General features: G+C 40.7%; 1 protein-coding gene across 2 annotated transcripts in view; it reads right to left on the bottom strand.

Annotated features, from left to right (window-relative positions):
• Nucleotides 1–42: 42 nt before the first annotated feature.
• The window catches only part of ly75 (lymphocyte antigen 75), a 32847-nt gene continuing 14487 nt past the window's right edge, over nt 43–18402 (bottom strand). Inside the window, exons 10-36 of one of the 2 annotated variants that reach the window (XM_083890892.1) lie at nt 17367–17455; nt 17082–17251; nt 15367–15566; nt 14696–14838; nt 14275–14433; nt 14098–14176; nt 13803–13874; nt 13302–13425; nt 13074–13109; nt 12398–12567; nt 11089–11156; nt 10880–10959; nt 9407–9543; nt 8848–8956; nt 8555–8715; nt 8300–8429; nt 7615–7835; nt 7376–7538; nt 5904–6068; nt 5687–5809; nt 4469–4654; nt 3674–3897; nt 3367–3574; nt 2794–2967; nt 2603–2719; nt 2147–2329; nt 43–1411 (exon numbers count right to left, since the gene is read on the bottom strand). In XM_083890892.1, coding sequence (XP_083747018.1) covers nt 1236–1411; nt 2147–2329; nt 2603–2719; nt 2794–2967; nt 3367–3574; nt 3674–3897; nt 4469–4654; nt 5687–5809; nt 5904–6068; nt 7376–7538; nt 7615–7835; nt 8300–8429; nt 8555–8715; nt 8848–8956; nt 9407–9543; nt 10880–10959; nt 11089–11156; nt 12398–12567; nt 13074–13109; nt 13302–13425; nt 13803–13874; nt 14098–14176; nt 14275–14433; nt 14696–14838; nt 15367–15566; nt 17082–17251; nt 17367–17455 — 3867 coding nt within the window. In that variant the 3' untranslated portion in view covers nt 43–1235. The remainder of the gene's footprint in view (nt 1412–2146; nt 2330–2602; nt 2720–2793; nt 2968–3366; nt 3575–3673; nt 3898–4468; nt 4655–5686; nt 5810–5903; nt 6069–7375; nt 7539–7614; nt 7836–8299; nt 8430–8554; nt 8716–8847; nt 8957–9406; nt 9544–10879; nt 10960–11088; nt 11157–12397; nt 12568–13073; nt 13110–13301; nt 13426–13802; nt 13875–14097; nt 14177–14274; nt 14434–14695; nt 14839–15366; nt 15567–17081; nt 17252–17366; nt 17456–18402) is intronic. The other variant, XM_083890893.1, reaches the window with a different exon arrangement.

Below are 18402 nucleotides of genomic sequence, written 5' to 3'. Positions count from 1 at the left end.
TCATTCACTCATAACAAGTTCAAAGAAGGACAAAAGCAAGACTGGTAATTTTATTGGAAGGATATTGTACCTGATTTGAACAGACAGTTTGTTCAGAAGTGGTGGGAAAGTTAAAAAAACAAACAAACAAAAAAAATCACAACAGCAACAAACAAAACCACCATCAACATTTGGTTAACACCTTGGTATGAACTAACTAATCTCACCGAAACATTTCCACTGACAGAGGAAAGCTCAGGCTCCTGACATTCAGATAAGTCAAAGCATCTTTGGTTCATTCTTGTTATAAAAACAAGCTTCACACATTTTAAACACACAAACACAACAGTGCAATTCAAAGGTAAGTCTTCATTGTGCTTTAAACAGAAACTGCAGCTCCACAGCAGGTTAAAGTGCATTCTCGCTCAGTAGTTTGAGTGCATAGTTAAAAGAATTAGAATAATAATGACAAGCAAATGTCCGTTTAAGACTCTGCCAAACGCCTCTGAAGCTCAGCAGCAGAACACAACAGAACCTTCAGATTTTAATAATAATAAAAAAAAAAGACAAATCCAGTGACTTCCAGCTCATATTTGTTTTGTAAAGGCACAAACAGTGACATGTTCTTTCTACGAATTTAAAGGCACAGTCCTTTTAAAATAGTTTTTCTGACTTTTCAGTACATATTAATGTCGACCACAGACTTTTTCTTGCATGTAAAAGTTTTGACAGGCAGGTCTGGGCAGTGCAGAGAGCATTTACTCTGACTGTATTCAGTCAGGTTGTGTCTTTTTAAACCATCTGTGAATGCACGGAAGACCCTGAAGTTAACAAAAACGACTATGGAGTAAAGGTTATAAATCCTAAATGGTTCGCAGTCACTCAAACATCACTGCACTTTGACCTTTTCAGGCTGAATGGAAGCGTGAGATTAATTAATTTCTATGTTGTTGCATATTTCTGTAAAAATCAACTCAAAATCTTTTTACAGTCAACAGAAAAACAAAAAGCCCTCAATTTATTAAAGCGTCGCTGATCATCGTTCACCACAGAGAATCAGCTCTATTTACATTCGCTTTGACACAAGGCACTAAAATAACCAAATTATTCACAAACGATATTTACACCGTCAAACTCAGACGTTTGACAGCTCAAGCAGGACGAATAAATAATTTAAAAAAATGGGGAAAATCTCTGTGTCTGCTCTTGCTGTTAAAAGACATCAGTACTCCCTGAGGCTGTTCAACGACACATGCTCACTCAGCTTCTGTGATAATACTGGTGGTGTCCGACTCGTCGAAGGTTCTCTTGTAGCGCACGGTGGACGAGAAGTTGGCTCTTTTCTTCTTGTAGATAATAAAACCCACGACTAAGACCAGAGCCAGGACGACAATGATGAAGAGACCCAACGCCACAGGAGCACCGGAGGACTCTGAGGACACAAGACCCAGGAGTTAGTCCTCGCTCAGCGACTCTGTGCACACCTGCCATTTTAGAGATAGTTTAGAGCAGGGGTGTCAAACTCATTTTCACTGAGGGCCACATCAGCATAACAGTTACCCTCAAAGGGCCAGATGTAACTGTCATACAGAATAAATGATGCGCAATGGTTTTTTGTTTGTGATTCTGAACATGGGTGGGGCTTAGGAAGCTTCCTGCTGATTGGCCTGGAATGGAAATTCGTCAAAGGCTTGGAGTCGCTGTCTGTCTGGAACTCCGACAAAATAATTTGAAGTATCTGATATTTGTTGAACTAGTGCAGTGCCCGCAGGAAGTATGTATCCCTATAGTCGGAGCTAAAGAAGATTTTTTAGTTACGGTAATGCATGATGAGGAACGTAAAGACTAACATAATACAAACACTGTGCGACCTTTTCTGAGGAAAGTCAGCTCATTGTCAAAGTGCATCAGGGCAAAACGATAATTTCATGAATATCAAAAATTCATTAAAATAATTCCTTAAGAGGTTTGCAAATATTTTCAACAGATCCTTGTTCAGGGCGATGCCGACTATTATGATGGTAAATTTCAAGTAATTCCGAGATACTTTTTGTTTTTGAGAAAAAAGTCAGCTCACTGTCAAAGTGAATCAGGGCACACAGACCTAGTTCCATAAGATAGACAGTAGAGTGAGAGTGTTGTCCATGTTGTCCTTTATGATACTTACTGGCTTTAGATTGGCAGACAACACGACTGTGGATGGTCTGACAGTCGACAAAGTCCCAGATTCCTTTATCACGGGCCATCATGACGGCACAGCGGGGAGACGACGTCTTTCCTGCTTTTGAGACTTCAGGCTTCCAGTTAGAATAAGTGAGAGCTGAGCCGTCATGCCAGGAAACAGGCTCACCTAAAAACAACAAGGAGATAAATAATGAGAGGAGAAAGGGAGGGAGACAATCGGCACTATAGAACCACATATACATTCAATGACTGTTGATGTCTGGAACAACTACAGATCAGATATCATCAAGCAGTTATGTGCTGACTCTGCTTTTAGCTCCATTTTGGTCTCCACCACTGAGGGGTTTTATTTACCTGCTGATCACTAACTTTTCTTATAACTTATACTAATATAAGTGGCTGAAAAGTGATAGTCAAACAAAAATCAATATGGGTTTACCTTGAGTATCCAAAGTGATGCCAAGCCAGACCCGAGTGGTGATGAGAGGGTCATCAGAAATGTACTTTGACACAAAGTCGTTCTCTTCTTTGGTTTTTAGGGTCAGCAGGTTAGCATCTATCAAAACAAACAAATAGAACTAGTAGAACACAGTCGCTTCATGTGAAAACTAAATAGAACTACTCACTCACCCATGTTTTGACAGATGCTGCTGGCTCGCTCCATGCTGTAGACGCTGTAGTTGTAGATGCTCATGTCGAAGGCGTAGCAGTGATCCTGATGCTGCACCCACTTTGTCATGCCGCTGGGAAAACTGCTGCTCTGAGGGCAGTGATTGGACTCAGGTGTTGCTTGCAGTTTGGCTCCTGGTTTACGAGCACACAGAAACAAGATGGACGACAACTCACTCAAATGAAGTCAAAGACAGACGCAGGCATGGCCGAGGATTGGTTAAAAACTTTCCATGCAACGTCAGTGTCGATGAATGGACTAAATGAATTAAACATGTTTGGTTTTAGCTTTAGATCGCAGTCAAACAGCTTCATGGCTCACTGATGCTGGTGAGATCAACTCCTTAGGTACTGGCGTTTGATATCAGTTCTAAAGCATTGATATTCAAAACCCAACCCTTGCCACAGTTTGTTCTTACATTGATAATGTGATTTGTGTGTTTATGTTTTAAATATCATTTAGCGGAAACTTTCAGAAACATCAAAGTATGCTCTCGCATGGTTGTACATGTCTAAAATGGATGGGTGTCTTACTCTGGGAAGAGGTGGTGATGGTGGTGGTGTAGCAGAGGGCGCCCTCTGCCAGCGTGTTGCAGCCGGTCTCTACCCAGGTTCCTGCAGGAGTTATAAGAACACAGCTGGCCTCCTGTTTGCCTGAGCTGGACGCCATCTTCGACTGAGAGATGGTGGCTTTATAGTTGAATGTTGTTCCATCTGACCACTCATAGGCTGAGGCGCTAACCTGCATGGAGGGAGAGACATGCGAGACCATCTGCTGTGATATTACATGAGACCGCAATGTGAGTGTAATCTGCATGTAATTCATTTTTCTCTCACTCACGTCTTGACTAGACAGGCCAATCCAGAGAGGGAAGCCATCTGTTTGGGCAATGAGCCTCACATGTGCGCTGTGCTGGACGTCATGGACACTTGCCAAGTGGCCTCCACGCTGACCACATTCTTCCAGAGCCTGGTACCAATTTAGTTTGCGTGTTACAACCTTGTAAGTTAAGTTCCCATAACTCTGGAAATCCAGTGATGTTGTGTTGTACTTCTGTTTCGGTTCTTGGGGAGAAGAAGAAGAAAAAGAATACAAATCATGTCAGAGCACTTTAAATATGGCATAGTGTATGATAATAATAATAAAAAAAACAGGAGTGCTTCTTTAGTGTGGTAAATAATATCCATCTGGTGCTCTTCAGTTTAGACATCCAAAAAAAATCGAAGACAACTTGAGAAATGTGAGGCACTGAAGTGGGTGAAGCATAAATAATTAATGATTATTGAATCATATCAGGAGGAAAAACATGACGAGGCGTTTCAGCCATCAAGGCCTTCATCAGGGCAAACATACAAAATGGCCATCCTTGCGCTGATTTATACCTTGTGGTCATGTGATCACAATGGCAGTCACATGACAGTTCCATGTTCAAAAGGAAAAACACACACACACACAAATACAAATCCATAAGTAAATACGCCCAGAAACCAGAACATCAATATTCAGCCATTAATTATTAAAGGCTTTAACTTTCACCCTCTTGAGTGCCTCAAATTTCTCTAGTTGTCTTACTGTGTGATAAAGTCAAACGTAAGGAGATAAATAGGAATATGATGCCAAGTGTGATACACTAACCTTTGTCCAGCTTGCAGGTCACTATAGTCCTTTGTCTGAACTGTGAGAAATAGTTTGGATTTACTACGAGAATCCAGTTGCCGTCAATGGTGACACCAGCCATGAACGCTCCGTCTACGCTTGGTCTGCCTTTCGACCAGTTGGAGTATTGGACAGTTGTCCCATCATACCACTTCATCAGGTTATCTGCAGGAGAACACAACCACTGTTATACGGTTATCTACAGGAGAACAACTACTGTTAGCTGGTTATCTACAGAAGAACACAGCCACTGTTAGCAGGTTATCTACGGGAGAACACAACCACTGTTAGCAGGTTATCTACGGGAGAACACGGAACCATTTCATCTGGTTATCTACAGGAGAACACAACCACTGTTAGCTGGTTATCTACAGGAGAACAAAACCAATGTTAGCTGGTTATCTACAGGAAAACAACCACTGTTAGCTGGTTCTCTACAGGAGAACACTACCATTGTTAGCTGGTTATCTACAGGAGAACACAACCATTGTTCGCTGGTTATCTACAGGAGAACACAACCATTTCATCTGGTTCTCTACAGGAGAACAACCACTGTTAGCTGGTTATCTACAGGAGAACAACCACTGTTAGCTGGTTCTCTACAGGACAACACAACCACTGTTAGCAGGTTATCTACAGGAGAACACAACCACTGTTAGCAGGTTATCTACAGGAGAACACAACCACTGTTAGCAGGTTATCTACAGGAGAACACAACCAATGTTAGCTGGTTATCTACAGGAGAACACAACCAATGTTAGCAGGTTATCATACGATATGCTTACTTGAAAACACAAAACAATATCTCAGTTTATTTTGACCAATACTTTGATTATTTAGATGATTTATCACGGGTAATGGGGAAAGAAGATATTTAAATTTTGATGTTATCTGTTAACTCCAATGCTGCGCTACATTCTTGCTAATTTACAAATGTGGGCGTTGGCCTCAAGTTTTGCTAACTTATTAGGAGCCTCAAAGATCTGACTTAAATAAATATTAATAACACCATATATTTGATCACAGTCTGCTGCTACTAAACGAATGGCTTTAGCAGCAGCTCCAAACATGGTCATTGAGGTATTTGACTGTAATGGTCATGAGTTTATGGTCTGTCAGTGAGGCTTTCTACCATGCAGTGACCACAGAACCATGTACTGTACTAAAAAAGACTGGTCAAATGAATGGGGTGCCAACCGTTGTCGTCTTTGAACAGCCCCAACCACACATACTGGGCCAAGGATCGGAAAGGAAGGAGCTGCTGCCTGATGAACTCATTCTCCTCTTCATTTCGGATGGTTAGGATGTCAGCATCTGGATCTGAATCACAAATGCACCCTTATTACATACACACTATGTTATTACAAGTGTCAGGAGCAAGTCTCCACACAGCAACATGTTTTACAATTCTTACAGATTTTTTTGCAGGTTTCCTGAACGTTTCCAACATCGTACTCTTCCCATCGAGTGGCCACCAACTGGAAGGAATAGCAGTTGTTCTTGAAGGGGATCCAGTTTGGACCATTGCTCTTATGGGGACACTTTACTGCAGTGTCCTCTGGTGGGGTGATGACCTCTTCTGTAAAAGAAAAAAAAGATAAGCTGGTTTATAATGCACCATGAACAAAAAAAACTAACAATATTATCGAAACAAACAAAATGTTCAGTAGAGCTGATCTGAAAGCTCGTTAGAATTAGTGCTGCTGACCATCTGCTGACAGCAGGAAACAATGGAGACGTTACAGTTGGATGAAGCTGTTCATTCTCCAGATTTGTACAAACTATGAAAGCAACTCTCAACGCTTTTTATCTCTGGTTGCACAATAAACAGGAACAGAAATACACGTTCATGAATGAAAGAAGTGGAAATGCCCTACTCTAAAGTGTGACGTAAACTAGTGTGCAGAACATGGTTCATACACCTTTCCCAAGGTCAAATTCAAGCACTTTTAAAGATATTTGCAGCTGTGGTAAATTAATGTGAATATGTACATACTGTTTCTACCTCATTGATTTAATTTAGCTATAATCGACCAACATTGTGTTTTACAGTAGTGACGGTCACACGCACAGCCTTATATGAAAAAATAATTATAATAAAGTCAGTATTTCAAGCATTTCTACACACTTGATCCACAATTCAAGCACTTTTCGAACCTCGAAAGCACAACAACTCGAGCGGTTTCAAGGATTTCAAGCAACCTCGAGGCAGTGTTGTACTGAATATCAGCACGGCAAGACGAGGCCACAGTCAGTATGGACTCGGCTGCCCTCATAGAGCTCTCCGCTCCTCTCTGCTTGTGGCAGTCGTCAGGCTGTCTGTGTTTTGAGGGTTGAGCTTTTACAACAGCGCAGACAGAACAGGGTGAGATATATCTGTTGCATGAGTGTGTGGTCTAATACACCAATTTATTGACCTCCACCAGGACGTATATGTTTTCACCGGAGTTTGTTTGTTTGTTTGTCTGTCTGTTAGCAACATAATTTGAAAAGTCACAGACGGATTTGGATGAAATTTGGCAGGGTGTATTTTGTAGGCACTGAGCTGTCTTGGCGGAGGTCTGCGCTCTCCTGGTGCTTTTCTGGTTTATTTTTTAAAACCCAAATCACACATTTATTGATGATTATCTAGATTTGAATGGGATTATATCAAACACAATCTAACCTGTAAGTCCATAGCTAGTGGAGGAAAAGCAGAATACCCCACAAAATAACACTGCAGGCACAAGGACCAAGGGTTTCTTAATCAAACTACTTACTAAGCCACTTTTCCTGAAGGAATTTACAAGGAGTGACCCAAATTACCCCATCAAGAAAGATGTTTCATGCCCCAACAGGTCCACCAACATGCATATCTGTTCATCTGTATTCCAACTCTCCACTTACTGTGTGGTTTATGGCAGATGGCACCTCCCAGTTCCTCGGCACAATTGGTGGCTTTCCAGAAGCCATCGGTGTCTAGATAAACACAGGAGCCACTGGTGACGTCAGGAGACCAGCGACTGAAGACAGTGTGACTGTGGTCAGTCCAGTGGTAGTGGAGTCCATCCTGAGGACAACATGAGAGAGTCGTGTAAAAGAGAGCGGATTTGAAAATGAAGGTGGCTTTCCTTTGGCGCGCTTACATCCTTGCTGAAGAGGCCGATCCACATGGGAGTGCGTGCGCGGTTCACGCGCACAGTGAGCATGGACTGGAAGAAGGTGTCGGTCACGCTTGCCAGGTCCATGTTAATAATCTGACACTGCTCCAACGCTTCGAACCAGGTGAGATTTTTGGCAATCAACTGGACAGTGTGGTTATCGAAGTGGAACGGCTCCGTGTCGATGTGGGGCTCCTCTACCTCATCTGAAATGAGTTTTGAATAAAGATTATCAAGTGTTTATCTGAATATTTAATGCGTTTTATTAGACAGATGAAGAGAAATAGGAAATAACATGCAACAGTGGATATGGCTGGATCTGAACTGTGGAAACTAATGTCAGTGGGGCAGCCACCAACCCCAAAATGGCTGAAAGGACAGTAAATATTATTTAGAGTAATGGTGAGAACACAAGCAAGACAGGAATCTACAGTGATCTTTGTATACCAGTAAATATTGGGCATATCATCGTCTGCAAGTGTTGAGTTACTTCAGCTGATAAAATTATTATTTCTATGTTTGTAAAAGCGTAGTAAACCTTGGCTAAACAAGTGACTTGTACAGAAACACATATACAGAAATATTTTGGGTAGTATGCCCAATTTCTACAAATAAGATTTCATTTATGATGAAGAATCTCAGTAAATACCTCATGAAATAGAGATTTTACCTGCATAGTGTTGGCACACAGCTGAATTTTGATACTCTGTGCAGGAGGAATAGTCCCAGGTACCCAGCATGGCAGAGTTGTGGTTATTGATCACGTACACACACAGATCAATACTGTCCGGATCCCACGACTAATGAAAATGGGAGAAAGTACAGAGCAAAAGAAATGACATTATGAATGCAAATACAAAGTCTTTTTCACTATTATTTTAGATGATCGCTGAATTTCTGCACTGTGATATTAGACCCAACGTACCTTGATATGTATAGCTTTGTGCCTGCCCAACAGCAGGGGGTTAAAATTGAGGTAGTTCACTGGAGACTGGTCCACCCACCCAAGTTCACCAAGTTTGATTTTCATACCAATCCATACCTTGTCCATGTTTCTCATGCTGGGCAAAATTGTGTTGATGAAATCTTTAAAAAAAAATACACACATTACAGTATGAATACAACATTTTTATCTGACTTTTGAGCTGAATTAAGACGTTTATTATAAAAGCATGACATGGTAAATGAACCGCGATGGTCTTGAGTCGCCATCCTCACCTTGTTCCACCTGATCTGACACAGTGACCAGAGTTCCTCTCATTGAATGACACTCCTCGTTAGCATACGGGAAAGTTACAGGCTTCTGGCTCGTCATTATTGTGTAGCACTGAAATCAAAGATTTATCATTCAGATTCTATGAGCTAATACAGACCATTTATAATTTATGCTACACCTGCATGATGTAAAATATTTAGTCAGACCCTGTATTAAATACTCTACAAAGTACTTTTCTCATCAGTCTGAAGACACTTACTCTTCTACTTCTTTTTCTATCTAAAATCATAAAAACTAAAGAAAGCACTCAAAGAGGGCAACTCACCACCGTGGAAATACACTTCCTATTTAGAAAGATTAACAATTGTTTTTAAAATAACCTGAATTATTTCTTCCTTGGGCCATAATCTGCATCCAAATCTGTCCTTTACTTTTTCACTCTCACAGACAAATGCTGACAAAAACATTATCTCCTTGGTGGAGGAGAACAATAATATGGCTGTGCAGGGTAAAGAGTAGAAATCTTCTGTCATACGTTGTTAAACATGCAGGTAATTGTACCTTATTTCTGAAGAACATAGAGCTGTTTCCACAGGGAAGTCCTCCTGGCTGAGGCTCCAGAGGGTTTCTCTCCACTGAGGTGATGATGTGTCGCTCGCACACAAAGGAAAAACGCTGATTACAACCCATTGGATCATCTAAAAGTAAACGTAAGACGTAAGAAGTGAATGTGCTTTTCAGTTAGAAGAACCGTCAGTGTCCCGATTATGAAGGAAATAAAAAAGCTCTCTGAACAGATTTACAGTCAAAATAGTTGTTGCTCATTTTGTGATTAAAGTTGCTCTAGATTAGTTCAATAGATCCTTTGCCTCCATCTCTCCTATAATCACTATCCCTCCTCTGCATGTGACCAAACCATCTCAAATTCAACTCAACCTGAGCCGTCTCTCAAATATGTTCATCTCTAATCCAGTAAAATAAATCTCAGCATCTTCTGCTCAGTGTCACTGTCTCTAAGCCATAAATCATGGCAGGTCTCACTACCATCGTGTAGACCTTCCTTTGTTGCTATGCTTCTGACACTCATCTCCAGCCACTCCACCTTGCCTGCACAGGGTCTCTGCAGGTTTCAACAAGTCAAATTTAAGACTTTTTAAGACTTTATTAAGACCATAATGAATACAATTTAAGACCCATTTCACATCCATACTGCCTAAAAAGAACAAAAAACACGAAGGAAAATTGGAGCCACAAACCGTTGAACTTGCACTTACCCATCTTATGCAAGCAATTGGGCTTAGCTGTGGGCTTTCGTTAAGTTTTCTCCGCTGCTATGCTACGCTGTAACACACCGCGGCGCGCGCACAACACACTAGCTAGTAGTGCTCGATAAAATCATGACTGAAGTTTATGCATGTTTTAAATAAAAGTAATGTTAATACATTTTAAGACCTTTCGAAATTGTATTAAAAACCTTTTATGAGCTTTTAGGAGAATTTTAGACATTTTAAGGCCTTAAATTCAAATTATTGGATTTAAGACTTTTTAAGACCCCACAGATACCCTGCTGCACTCTCTTCTTCACCTCTCTTGTGCCGAGTCCTTTGCTTCGGATGGTCCACCCCAGATATTTAAACTCATCCGCTTCCTCTACCTCTATTTCTTGCCTCTGTACCGTACCTCCTCTGTCTCACTGTCATTCAAACACAGGTGTTCTGTCTTGCTCCTACTAACCTTCATTCCTCTCCTCTGCAGCATAAACCTCTCTACATGTCCAGGTCCTCTTCCACCTGTCCCATATTCTCACTACAGATTTACAAAATCATCTGCAAACAACTTGGTCTCATCAAAGACTCCTGTCTGACCTCATCTGTCAACTTGTCCATCACCAGTGCAACTTTAAACTCATCAAATGTCAACAAAAGCAGCCTGACTGTATCCTTCTAATTATAAATAGTTTTCTTTTGCTGGGTTTGACTAAATAAGACAGGACATCCATAACACTCAGGTGTGTAGAGTTTAATATGTACTCACTGGGAAAGAAGCTTTCAGGACTGATAGAGAGACACTGAAAATATGAAGGTGTGTGGAAAAGCATCTGTGCCTGGTCGAACCTACGAGACACGACATTTCACTCAACATCACATTTTTACAACACATATAAATGTTAATATGTTGAACATCTGGTTAATTTGGGTTTGTACAACATGAACAGCTGACGCAGTGTGACTATATCAGCTTACGTCATGGGGAAAATCCGGGCGGTTTCAGACAAATCCATCCACCAGTTTTGCTTTGATGAACTTGAAATCTGTCAACAACAAAAAAAACAAAAAAACATGGGATTAAACAACTCTAAATCTCTGCATCGTTAGTTTCACAAGATCGTTTAAATGATCGACTGTACAGTGGGAGCTTGCCAGTGAGTTAGTGTTTCTCACAAGAGAATGAACAAAAACAGAGCAGTCAGAGTTTATGTAGCAGAAGCGGAGATCACATGTATTTCATATTTTCAGAAAAATAAACTTGAGGGTGACTTCTAATGAACCGTGAAGCATATGCAGCTGAGCTTTTGTGAGAGTGATGATAGCAGTTTTGTTTTTAGTGGTTTGCTTTACTTCACAGTGTGTTTCAGGCTGCATTATATGTTCTCTATTATTCTGCTCTATTGCTTCCACTTGTATATTTAACGAAAATAAAATGACATCTTTCCATGACCATGAAAAGAATACTCCTCAGTCATAAGTCTCTGCAGATCTACTACAGCTGCTCATGAGGAAAGAAAAATGTCAACAGTGTAGAGGCCAAAAAAACAAGTTTATTTACAACTGAAATCACATTTTATTATAATTTTCAACTAAAACAATGCGCAATGTGTGAATGATGTGTGATCATTACTGAACTGGCTGATGCTTCTGCTACATGATTCAGATTCTACTTCCTATATTGGCATTTGATTTGTGTCTGTATTGTTTTCAATGAATCCAAAAGAAGGGCGCACCATCCCATCATGAAACCAGGTTGTCTGAGTTTTTCTCAAAAGTCAAACAGAAGCTGAGACTGAGATCTAATTTAAGTTGGGCTTCAGGGTTTGAGTCTTTGTTTTTGTGCCAGACAGTCCAAAGAATCATGTAAAAGAGTCATGGCAATGTCTATGCTATTGGCTCTTTAACAGTGGTCCCACATCATTCTGTGAAAAAGTTCAAAGATGGTCGTCGTTGCGGACCTGCGGCCAAGGCAGCCAGCGTAAATGTTGTGTGTGTACTTCTACAACCTGCTACTACGTTTTATCTTCTACACCAACTTCTGTGTCAAAACTATGCCTGAAATCGCACACAGTCTGAAGGAGGCATTAAAATCATTTGCCCTGAACAGTGATTGTCCAATCAAAACACAGCATTCATTTTAAATTTCAGTCATCCGGTCGTGCAGTAGCATAATAATATGATATATAAAATCCATCAATATCCATACGAGTGTAAAGTTAACACATATTAATACAAATTAAAATATAGACAGACAGACAGAATAATCATAAGGCCTCTCACTTACGTTATTTAAGTACTGGTGGATCTTTATGGCAGCAGTGTTGCTCGCTGGTTGAGCCAGTTTGCTGTCATTCGCGGTGCAAAAGACCTTTGCCTCCTCGATAGTTAGCTTTGGCTCCTGAACGAACCAAAACTCCGATCCATCTACGAAGATAGACGTCTCATGGTGCCCACCTGAAAAGCACAACCGTGTTAGAATTCCTTTTGTTTGGGCCAAGACAACAGATGTGGACTACACGCACAGAGACAAGATTACAGATTGGGATTGGGATGTGAGTAGAGACCATTGTTTTCAGTTTTCAATTGTGTTCAGTTCAGGTCCGAACGTAGCCAAACCATTCTGAATACTTTTTCAGATCCAATTCACAAACACGACAATCAGAGATGGCAGACTTCACCCCATTCACGCAAAAAGCCTCTGGTGTTCATTTTGGCAAGTGCGGAAACACAAACAAACAAACAGACATTCAGACAGAGACAGAGCCACTAAAAACACTCAGTGGGAGTGAAATAAAACCCATTTGGACGTGGTTTGTGTCCACATTCCTGAGCATGCATGAATGCAATCTGTCCTCAGGACAGATTAGAGACTGCCTGGATTATTACACTAATACTCACTCACAGATCCATATTACAGATTTAACACATTCAAATCAACCAAAGAAAGACTTCATCATTACCAGGATTGTACCAGTCTGGGGTCTTTGGTGTCTTTCCTGTTTAGATATAAACAAACATAAGTTAGAGACAGACCATGAACAACAGCACACAAACAAGCTCATGCTGCTTTCAGGTAGATGTTTAGGTTCTTAAATAACGTTTTTTATTTAAACACAAACCATTTCACACAAGCATTCGTTTTTGTGCACTGTCACACTACACAGTGGAGCTTGTGTGTACAGTCTTACCACGAGGTATTTGGCAGACCCACTCCAGCCCGGCATCACAGTGAAATGGTGTGGCATAGAAAGGTGGCCGTGGTATGTCATGGTGCAGGAAGACAAAAAGGTGTTTCAAGGTGCTCTTGGTTGTCTAATGAAGACACGGATTAAATGTCGATTAAACATTGATTTTTCTCTGCAGTTTAATGACTTCTCTGTGACAACAAAACAAAACTATCTGAGACAAAGGGCGTCGTCTGACAACTGCTATTTCAGGGCAGTATGTGCAGTAGAATGAGAACCAGTGGGGAACATTTCAGCTGTAAATCTTATCAACTCTGCCATAAATACACAAACAAATGGCCTTGATTCACAGATCAAGCTTTTACAAAAGCGATAACCTAATCTCACACTGAAACTAAACACGCATAAGCATGAGCCATGGCTGGATTAACGACTTTTAATAAACACAACGTAAGGTAAGGAGGACATGGATAGGGCACAAACTAAAGAGTCAACCAAGCCCACCTTGAATGCGGCACAGTCCCGATTGTATGCGTCATCCTCTTGGAAATCATTGGGCAACACCTCCAGTGACACCTGTCACGCCAAAGTGAATAAACAGACTTAACACTCACAAACGCTTCTGTCCAAGCACATGTGCATTGTTTATATCAGCAGCAGCAGCAGCAGCAGGGTTACACAGCTACATTTAAAATGCAATTTCAATCACAGAATTCACTCTCTTGAAATTATCTTATCGTAAGTATTCTGAGTTTAGGTTTACTATCTATACTGTACTGTACTGTACTACACTACTCACAGGCCGGCCATCACTCCACTCCCAGGAATGATCAATTGGGTTTCTCCTGTTCAGGCCAACCCAGAAATACCTGTTATTACTGCAACGAGAAAACCACAACACATGTATTGAACTTTTATCAAAGAAAATTATTATTATTATATTATATTATATATATAATTATTCATTTTCTTTTACACATTCTTGAGTGGTGACTCTAGCTCAAAGCGTGTGAATGGATATGAAAGATGAGTGATTGACTTGGGCAGACTGGACTGGAGGCCACTGATTGGTGTCGGCACTGGATGAGTCATGAGCGCGATGTCCGACACAGGAATCAAACCGAACAATGCCGAACTGGAGATCAGTTAAAAAGACTTAAAAATCACAAAACACTAGTCTGTGTGTGTTGTTTCATGCAGCTCTGCCCACATTGAGGAGGTACTATAGTAAAGGAAAACCATACCAAACCGAGGGTAGTTGAGTCGGTGGAAAAGTGCCTCAAAGAGTGGAAAGAGTGTGTATTTTAAGGCTGAATCACACCACATTTTCTGCATGTCAGAATTTAAAAATCGACAAAGGATTCCATACAGCACTTGTGTTGTGCATCTGTCTCTACCTGATGGTCTCTCTCATGATGCTGTGCAGGGCCCTCATTTCAAAAAAGCTTGTGAAGCTGGGCAGGCTGGCTCCCAGAGCCTGACAGAACCTCTCAGCTTCCTCCCAGGAGCGTTTTCTGCTCAGCCTCTCCTCATGAAACACCTGACAAGAAACAATAGCTGCTGAAACAGCACCAGTGAGGAAACAGACTAGAGCATATTGTAAAAATGTTAGAGGGATCATTGTTCCTCAGTCCCCCTTTAGTTCTTTTTTGACTGTGCTGGGTTTGTGTTTTGTTTAAAAAGAATAGTGATATTTTCATAGTTCCATTATGGGCTTAATTAAGAGAGCATGCAATTCCTTCCTTTTCACAGCCTGCTATCCACATAAACCACAATGCAAGCAGACTGCTAAAAGTTTTATCTGAGATTAGGATGATAAAAGTGGCTGAAAGGTACAGATGTCTGATAACAAAAGTTTTTCACTTTCTAAAGTCAAAGGATTTGGCTCCAAACAACTCAAAGCACACATTTCGTTCACTTCTGAAATCTCCAGAGGGTTCATGCCACGTCCTCTGCTTTCCAACATCTATTAATACATGGTGATGTATAAAAGGGCGTTCCCTTTCTACATCAACAAACAGAGTTAACAGTCAACATGAAATTGACAGATTCAAAGACACGCACACACCTTGTAGCAGTACTTGATATTTTCTCTGGACACCCATCCATTAGGACAGGGAATGTTGGGGTCTGGCTCTGGTGTGGGTGGTGGGGGTGCACTGATGTCAGTTCTACAAATGGTGCCAGCTTTAAAAACGGTACAGTTCCTCACTTCCCACTTGCCAAGCGGTTGTGCAGTGGAAATGACCGCACAACGTCCGTGCTGGTCTGAAATACACATCATGAAATGTTGGCATCATGACGTACAGTAAAAACAAGCTGCACAATTTTATTAAATATTTATTTTTATATTATTTTCTTCTCTACTAAACTGAATATTTTGTATTTGAACAAAGTAGGGAATTTGATGGTAACACTCTGGGTTATTGGTGAAATGGGATGGACATTTCTCAGAAATGATGCCAGAAGAAACCATTAAAGGACGGTAAACCGTGGCCATAAAGTGATGCACGTGGTCAGCAACAACACTCGGTTACTCAGTGGTGTTTAAATGATGAATGATTGGTATTAAGAGCCCAGCCTGTGCCGAGGAAACATTCTCTAACTCTGATTACACCAACATCAGCAGCTTGGACTGTTGACATAAGGCAGTTTAGACCCAAGTTGCAAAATTATGATTCTACCATCTGTGCCTCATCAGAAGTTCAGATTTATTTATCTAAGGCTAAGTTTTTGCAATAGTATTTGGTCTAAATATTATCTAGAATAAAAAAAATAATAATTGTGTATTAGTAAAGGACTTTTGGGGAACCTCTGCTGTCATTTCCCACATTTTTCTATTCAACTATAAATTGAAAGTAATACAAAACAGAATTTCTTTGATTAGTATATCAAGATTTTTTAATGGCTTATTACTTAGACAGCCAGACCACTCATAACATGCTCATTGCATTCTCTCTAAGGCATTGCACCAACTTTATTTTCCATGCAACTTCATGACCGATATTACCAAAAATAATATGAGGGCTTGTAAGGAAAAGTTATGTTTTTTGGAAGTGTGGTTGTATAAGGTAATGCACATGTTTTTGTCATATGTGCTGCAAATCCTGACACTTAAGGTCCCATATTATGCAAAATCAACTTTTTAATCATTCAAATCCTTATATTTGGGACTCTGGAGGCCCTATCAGTCGCCAAAGTGTGAAATAAGAGGACTCACTCATGTTTTTGTGGTCCTCCTCAGTCTAAGTACAGGAGATAAATCATGCAATTTTGACTTTTGCACTCATTGGGACGTCACAAGACGCGCAATTCCAAGAATTGTTCGTAAAACGCACGAGAGTGCTGGCAAGGGCAACGGTATCCGAAAACCGGAAGTCCGTGAAAAGTTCTATTCTTGGCTCCACAGTGCAGCACAGAGTTCTACACAAACTTCCAGCTTCAGAGGATTTATCTGTCCAGTGGATACATGTTATATATATATATGACCGCAATGTGCCTGCTAGAGTCTGCAAATGATCACTTTTCCAAATGCTAACTGCTGTTGGCTCCCTGTTGCCTCTGTGGCTGATGTTATTTCCTGTTCCTTAAGTTTCATTTTACTAGGGACAAAGGGAAAAAGGGGCTTTAGCCACATAGACTTTGGTGTGGGGAGGGAGAGTTTTTGCTGAGCACTAGTGAGCAGCCAAAATCTAAAATGTCCTTACTATCCCTGCAGGCAACCACATTATCAGTAAGAGCGAGTGTCCGGGTCGTGGGAGAAGTCGTGGGAGTTTAACTTACCAGGTTCAGACCAGCCCCAGTTTGTGTATGGAACCAAACCTAGAGACCCGTTCAGGCTGAGCCACTGGTATTCCCCTGTGCTCTTAATGTCCTGCAGACCTATCCAGAAATACTGCGGTTCCTTGCTGATGTGCTCTCCAAGTAGACGGTTGATAAAAGCCTGCTCGAACCTAGAAAGTACAGCCATTTATTAGCAGCATTTTGGGAATATTCTAGGAAGCCACGAAGGAGTCGAGTGTGCATTTGTGATAAGACCGCGGGTTCACAGAGAGAAGAAACTCCTACCTGTTTCTTATAGTGACGTTACAGCGATCTTTGAAGGACACTTGCTTGGTGTTCACTTGATAACAGGAGTTGCCATGTCTCCTCCAACCCTGAGGGGATTAGCATTTAAGACTTCAGATACATTCAGATACATGAAAAGCAAACATGTTTCCAGTGTGTCATTTCAATGCATCGTACTAAATTCTGATACAAATCCAGCCATCTGCGATGCTATCATACTAAAGACATTCTCATTCGTACTTCAGCTTGGATTTTGCAACAGCACATCTCTCTCTCCTATTGTGGAAATGACTGCCAGCGAATCATCAGTCAGTGTCTTTTCCATGCACAGCCGAGTCACTATTTCATTGAACTACTGTCATTGTACAAGTATACAAGCAGTCAATTGTAAATGTCCCTATTGTGGGACTAATAAAGGATCGTCTTATCTTATCTTCTCTTACTAGCATTTATTGAATGAAGTGGCAATACGATTGCTTTCAGCTTCTTAGTACTCAGCGTTTTGCTGTACTTCTATTATACCACAGACCAAAAACAACAAGTTGTCAAGCGTCATTTTGTTTCTTTCTTCCCCCATTAACTTGAAAAGTATTAAATTCTTTAAGCCGACAGAGCATAAATTCAGTCCAAAAAGGATGGATTTCTCTCTGTTTTTCTTACTGTCGTCTTCTTTATTTGTGTACCGGCTCCTTCTATTATTCCCAGATCAAAGCCCAGACAGGAAATGTCTTGGTCCAGCTGAACGCATACGGGCGATAGTTAATAATTCAAATTTAGTCTAACTTTGCCAAATTAATTTTAGTACAATTTAAAGGTGCATTTTGTAATAAATCTAAAGCAACTGGCCATAAAATCCTCCTAATATGTCACAGAGACTCAGGAATAATGTTCATATAACAAACTGAACTCACCAACAACAGTACAGACAAAATATTTGCATTAAAAAAAATATTTTGCAGACTACATATCAATCACGTTTATGTTGTGAAATCATGTTTTGGCATGTGGCGCCACCTACCGCCGTCTACCAATCATT

The sequence above is a fragment of the Microchirus variegatus genome, assembly GCF_963457635.1.
Source record: "Microchirus variegatus genome assembly, chromosome: 6".
In the NCBI taxonomy this organism is placed as follows: domain Eukaryota; kingdom Metazoa; phylum Chordata; class Actinopteri; order Pleuronectiformes; family Soleidae; genus Microchirus; species Microchirus variegatus.
Note: the sequence above shows the minus strand (reverse complement) of the source record. Positions and strands in the feature narration are given on the sequence as shown.